This window comes from Rhagoletis pomonella, unplaced genomic scaffold, assembly GCF_013731165.1.
Source record: "Rhagoletis pomonella isolate Grant_MI unplaced genomic scaffold, Rhpom_1.0 Rhpom_scaffold_00198, whole genome shotgun sequence".
Taxonomy (NCBI): Eukaryota; Metazoa; Arthropoda; class Insecta; order Diptera; family Tephritidae; genus Rhagoletis; species Rhagoletis pomonella.
The window spans coordinates 15,022-21,490 of record NW_023458752.1 but is presented as its reverse complement, the minus strand read 5'-3'; the positions used below and the strand labels follow the sequence as shown (position 1 = coordinate 21,490).

Here is a 6,469-nt window from a genome sequence, read left to right as displayed (position 1 = left end):
GTTTTATTTAACATACGACCTAAAGCTCAAAAATAAATTATTAAATTTAATTGATAATAACAGTTTACAAGAAATCTGACCTGTGGCGTTTTAACATCTTTTTTTTATGTAAAATTTGTCCTTGAATACAAATATGCAGTCAGAGATTTAGAAAGTAAATCCGTTGTCGAGGTATATATAAATTTGAATGTAAATTTCTTTTTTTACTAGTGAAGCTTGTTAAATTTGCTATCATCTATGCCAACATGCATATTCAAATTTGGCAATAAATCAATAATGTTGAAATAAATGATAGCAAATGTAAAAGCTTTACTGGTATAAAAAGAAATTTAAATTCAATGAGTGAACTTGTTTCAGTTCTCAAAAAACCGAAATTTATATATACCTCGAAACGGATTTACTTTCTAAATCTCTGACTGCATGTTTGGATTCAGGGGAAAATTTAACATAAGAAATAAGAAGAAAGCTTATGATCTAGTGTGACTAATTTTAATATACCATTAAGGCAAAAATACCGTGTGATATTTACATTTTTAATAAAGTATGTACTTATAAATATTTGATTCTAAGCTTTAATTTTTTGAACTGTTATGGCCGTTTTCTCAAGTAGCCTGTAACTTTAAAGCTCACTTTATATTTAAAGGTTGCATTAAAGTTTATGATAGTGTCTAAAGTAAATCATTTTTTTGTCGGTTTTAAATTGATTTACAACCAGGAAACATACATACGTCAAAAACCGATAATAGAAATGCTTAACTTTAGACATAGCTTTATTTTTAATCCAACCTTTAAATATATAGTGAGCTTTCAAGTTAAAGGTTACTTCAGAAAACGGCCCTTAGAAGTGTAATCATACAAATTTTAGGAAAAGAAGTTTGTAATCAATCTTTCTTGTACACGTTTTGCAGTGGAAGATGATGCATTTGGGCTTTCGAAAATTCTGTCAGAATTCTCAAAATCTGTTGAAAAATTTACAATAGGATCGCTAATTGACCGCTCACTTAAACGAATGTTATGAAGGGCTGCACACGCGTTAACGACTTTACCAGCGAAAGCGGGGTCATACAACAGAACCCTTTGTTGTGATAAGCATCGCCACGTTCCTTTAAGGACGCCAAAGAGTCTCTCAATCGGGTTCCGTGCCTTGCAGAGCGCTTCATTGTACCGAAATTTTGGTGACCCTTCTGGCTGGTTGGGTAAAGGAGCCATGGCTCTAATGGGTATCCAGAATCCCCTTAAAGAAACATCTTTTAGTATTATATTTTAAAATAAATTAACAAAAATAAATACCAATCAAAAACATATTGCGGTTTCCATTTTCAAACGCTCGCTGCATGACTTGTCGCACAGCGGAAGAGCTCCAAATATAGGAATCATGTCTTGCTCCCGGATACCTGGCATTCACGTTCAGGATTTTAAGATTTGGGTCACATATCTATAGCAAACACAATAAACAATTAACACTATACTTCATTTCAAATGCTTTGCTTACCATTTGCACATTTATGGAGTGATATCCATGATGATTAACGTATGCTTCCTCATTATTTTTAGGACCCAAAATGGATATGTGGGTGCAGTCGATCGCCCCGATGGTTCCTCCGACAAAAGGCGCAGGAGCTAAGGAAAACGCTTCCTTGGCAGCTTGACGTTCTATTTGGGTCATGGGGAACTTCACTTCCGACAAGAATAAGCGGCTATTGATGGCTTCGGTTACCTTGTGTATGCAGCGGCTGGTTGATGACTGACTCAGTGAAATTCCCCATTGTTCCCCCACGGGCCGTTGATAACATCCCGTGGCGTAGAATCGCAAAGCGCACAGAACCTTTCAAAACAAAAGTGAATTTATTGACACATGTAAAACTTTATTAAAAGTAAATATTTAATGCTTTACCTGTTTTTCAGCCGATATCGCTGTAATTCGTGAACCTTTTAAAAGGTCTTCCAGCCGTTCAACCACGTCCGCCACCATGCCTGGACGCACACGGTAAAGCTTCCGGAACTCTGAAGGTGGGAGTTCTAGGGGATTATCAATATCCCGCAGAAAACGCCGATCCACCGTTGAAAAATTTGTCTCTGGCTCGTTTTGAGACAAGCTTAAAGCTACAAATTCGAAAGCCATCTCTAATTTGTATTTACTCCTTTTTTTCGTATTAAGTTACTTTTATTTGTTTAGATATTTACGCTAACACAAAATTGACAACTCCAATTGAGATGTCGACAATTTAGCAATAGCCGAATCGTAAACGATAACAGCTGATTTTTCGAAGGCCGGTGTTGTTAAGGAAACGTTTTCTGAATAGCAAAATCGATAAAATTCTTGTTTAGTTGATATAACGATAACAAGTGTTGTTAAAATAGAGTAGTGAATCGCACTACAGGTCATAAACCACCTTTGAGCAAAATTTCATTTTCAAGCAGGTGGCAATTCTTAAAAAAGTAGCCTATTTTCCAGTCTAGGTCATAAGCTATCTCTGTGCGAATTGTCATGCAAATCTGTTCAGTCGTTTCCGCGTATTAATTTAATTAAAACTTTTTTAACAGGTGGAAACTCTTCCAAAAAATTAGCCTATTTTCCACTGTAGATCATAAGCTATCTGCTTGCAAAATTTCATGCAAATCCGTTCGGACTTTTCCGCAAATTAATTTAATTAAACTTTTTTAGTAGGTGGTAAATCTTAAAAAAGTAGCCTATTTTTCAACCTAGCTCATAAGCTAACTTAGTGAAAACTTTCATGCAAATCAGTTCACTCATTTCCGCGTATTAATAAAATTAAACATTTCTAACAGGTGGCAACTTTTAAAAAAAGTAGCCTACTTTCTAACCTAGATCATAAGCTATCTGTGTGCAAAATTTCATGCAAATCCGTTTAGTCGTTTCCGCGTATTAAATAAATTAAACTTTCTTAACAGGTGGCAACCCTTCCAAAAAATTAGCCTATTTTCCTCTGTAGGTCATAAGCTATCTGCTTGGAAAATTTCATGCAAATCCATTTAGTCGTTTCCGCGTATTAATTTAATGAAACATTTTTAACAGGTGGCAACTTTTAAGAAGAGCAGCCTATTTTCCAATCTAGGTCATGGGCTATCCGCGTACAAAATTTCATGCAAATCCGTTCAGTCGTTTCTGCGTGATGATTTCCCAAACATCCAAACATACAAACTTTCACATTTATAATATTAGTAAGATTAGTAAGATAAGATTAATGCCAAGAGAAGACGCTTCGATCCATCAAAGATGTTACCTGCTATTTGATCAGATGAGAGGTAATGATCAAAGTGTGGGTATGTTCTCAAATGCATGAGTGCAAAGGCATATAGTGAAAATAACGTCCAATAACTACAACCGCAGTGCGCCAAACAGATGTGAAGTATCGCATAAAATTTATACTTTCGCCAATTTAGTAATAATAGATGGTAATCTTAATGTTTATGTATATACATATATGGGGAAATCTTTTGAGATGGGGACATTCTGCGTACTGGCATATTGTTTCCGAGACAAAGCAGCCAAGTGCGATTTCTGTACCTTCGTCAATACTATTTATATGTGTAAATATCAGTAAATAGTAATTCACAAAAAATATACGATTTTAATGACTAATTTATTTGCTAAAATCGATAAAATCAGGAAATTTCTAGTGCAATGCGGGTTGAAGAACGGCCTATCTCAGAACTCGGTTCAATCAAATTCTGCAATAGGGCGTTCTTCAACTAAATTCTGAAATAGAGGGTTGTTGAAAAGTTTTTTGAGATAGGGCGTTTTCGAACTGGCTGCCGAGATAGGTCGATCTTCCACTCAGCAGTGACACTAATGGTGTTTTCGTTTCTACCAAAAAATGTCACCTTTTGATTGCCGCTTTCTCTTTTCGTGTGTGAATAAGGACTAAATTTGCAGTGATACCCTTTAACAGGGCTCAACCCTGTAGCACCAAATACAATTTGCACCGTGGAAGGGCAACATTTTTTTGAAGAAACGAAATCACTATAAGTAAGCTCCATTTGGTGTTCCCAACGCAGAACAGTTATACCTAATGTGACCAACCGTACTTCTTTCGGAAGTACAGTACTCCTTTTTTAGTTCTTGTACTTCGTACTTCGAAGTACAGTCAAATGTACTTCTTTGCAATATTTTGTACTTCATCGTAACATGGCTTGGGCGATAAATTCGTTCAAATAATTAAAGTCGCCGGGGACCGATTGCATCCAACTGGCGAACTGCGTGAGGCTTGGAAGGTTGGCACTTTTCCGTTCATCCCGAAGGCCGGAAAAGGCTCTCATGTTTCTCCTAGGGATTTTAGGCCTATCAGTCTGTCTTTGTTTTTGCTAAAACCGCTAGAGAGATGGATAGACCTGTACAAAAGAAACGCGATTCTTCGTGACTATCTTTCAAGAACTCAACATGCTTACTGCAAGGTCGGTGGATAGCACTCTGCACACATTGCTAAAGTGGTCAGAAGAAACAGTCGGGGCCTTCCTCGATATCGAGAGAGCCTTCAACAATGTCACTCCAGAGGCAATAGTCAAGTCTATTCATAATCGGGGGGTTAAAAGCAACCTAATAAGGCTTATCTACTGCTTACTTTGTGACCGAACTGTCGCGGCGGAGTGGGGGAGCGCCAGCACTGCACTGCAGAGACAATATGGGTACTCCAAAAGGTGATGTTCTTCCTTCCCTGCTCTGCGTTGCGGTTGTAAACGACCTTCTGGAGGAACTGAAAAAGTGGTATGTTGGGTGCCCGCCTATGTAGATTATGTGAATCTTTTGGTTAAGGGACGGTTTCTATACACCCTTTTTTTCTGCCTTAAGGTTACCTGATACTGGTAACTAGGTGGGCGATCAAGAGTGGCTTCGCAGTAAATCTCAGCAAAACTAGCTATCGGTAAAAGCTAATTCGTTATCTCTATAGAACCAGATTTAAGCTGATATTGTTTCACGGAGCCCTTATCTGGTAGAACCCGCTAGAGAAAGCTACACTTGTAAATAAGGAATGAGTGGAGCATTAGGAACCACACCTACACTGGCGCTTAACGTCACGTTGAACACGGCGCCTGAGGATATTGTAGACAGAATTGTAGTAGCACGAACTGCTATTAGGCTAAGGGAAAGCGGGTGGTAACACTCTGGATTTATGGGGGCTTTGACTTCGCCCTGAACACATAGATTACAGCGCCTCTGAAATGCCTTCCAGAAGCTATCTCTACCTACTAAGGTTACTAAGGCTCCGGACTTCTGCAGTGTCTTTCAGGTAGAAATAGCTGCCATCAAGGAAGCGGTAGACTCACTTCTAAAGGGTGTGATGGTGCATTAGAAATCGGTAAAGGAATATCTGACTTCTTTATCCATCGCGCCAGAGTACTTTTTAGGTACTTATTCTAGTTTAGGTGCCGGGTCACAGTAACATCGCGGAAAACTGCGTGGCTGATGACCTGGCGTTGGAAAGGCACCGTTAAAACGTTATCCCCAGATAAGGAGCAACTACGGACGCCTCTGTCCTCCTGCGGTACACTCTTGGATGGGTTGGGCCTAGTGTGAGCTCGGAGAGCGCTAGACTATCATGCACTATCGTAACTATCGCACTTGCTATAATGAAATCGCATATTCTATTAAATACATAATAAAATAGACAAAAGAAAGCGACACAAGACACAAGTGACCCATCGTTACGCCTTAAAGGTGCCGAATACCACGTTACCTCTCAAGAGCTAGTGAAGGGGGTTCTGACAGGCCATTACGCGATTGATATTCACTCGGTAAGACTAGAAATTTCAACTAATCCCTTTTGTATCAGCTGATGAAGTGAAATCATCTCCACACTTTTTTTTACACTGTCCAACCTTCGCGAGGCTAAGATGGAAGGATTTTGGCTCGCTCTTCTGAATTAACACTGAGCTGGATAGAAATTAGCCGCATTCGAAATTTGGTAATCGGTTCGTGGCGTTAACCTAATCCAACCTAACCTGTACTTCTTTGAACTATGAAGTAGTTGGTCCCATTAGTTATACCTCTTCTCTTGCCAACGCAACGATGACTCTATTCAGGGGTATGGGAATATTTTCTATACCAACATGAATTCGCAATATAAGAAGTTGTGTTTGAATTCGCTAAGCCGTAACGCATTCGTACATACATATGTATGTAGCTTTTGTTATATGCTTCATCGTACCATACGTGAAACAAAGCTGAAAGAGGTTTAATATTAACAAATATACGAATTGTTTACATTTAAAATTTCAAATAAGCGTACGTCAAGTATTGATTTCACTTTGTTTATTACATTATGATTTCATCATTTTCCATGGCTGGAAAAAAATATTGCACATGATTTATAAGCAGATTTTGAAAAAAAGATTTACCGATTTGAAATTATTTGAATGTACGTTTGCATACTTCATAAACCCTTTTTTATGTAACATAATTGAGGACGAATTTACAATATCCGAAATACTCCTTTTTAAGAAGAGCGAA

At 38.1% G+C, this 6,469-nt stretch overlaps 1 protein-coding gene across 1 annotated transcript; it reads right to left on the bottom strand.

Moving 5' to 3' along the window:
* Window positions 1-424: 424 nt before the first annotated feature.
* Window positions 425-2,416, bottom strand: LOC118750295 (putative nuclease HARBI1). Its single transcript, XM_036485018.1, has 4 exons — window positions 1,895-2,416; window positions 1,493-1,825; window positions 1,291-1,435; window positions 425-1,234 (listed from the first exon to the last, which is right to left on the bottom strand). The coding sequence occupies exons 1-4, from the start codon at window positions 2,120-2,122 to the stop codon at window positions 1,002-1,004; spliced, it is 939 nt and encodes a 312-aa protein (XP_036340911.1). The 5' UTR covers window positions 2,123-2,416; the 3' UTR covers window positions 425-1,001.
* Window positions 2,417-6,469: the final 4,053 nt, after the last annotated feature.

Excerpts from the sequence above, each read along its gene's own strand:
- LOC118750295 (XM_036485018.1), bottom strand. The coding sequence starts at position 2,122 with ATGGCTTTCGAATTTGTAGCTTTAAGCTTGTCTCAAAACGAGCCAGAG. Across the intron at positions 1,436-1,492 it reads ACTCCATAAATGTGCAAATG|ATATGTGACCCAAATCTTAA; the intron begins GTAAGCAAAGCA and ends TGTTTGCTATAG. Across the intron at positions 1,235-1,290 it reads CCGCAATATGTTTTTGATTG|GGGATTCTGGATACCCATTA; the intron begins GTATTTATTTTT and ends TGTTTCTTTAAG.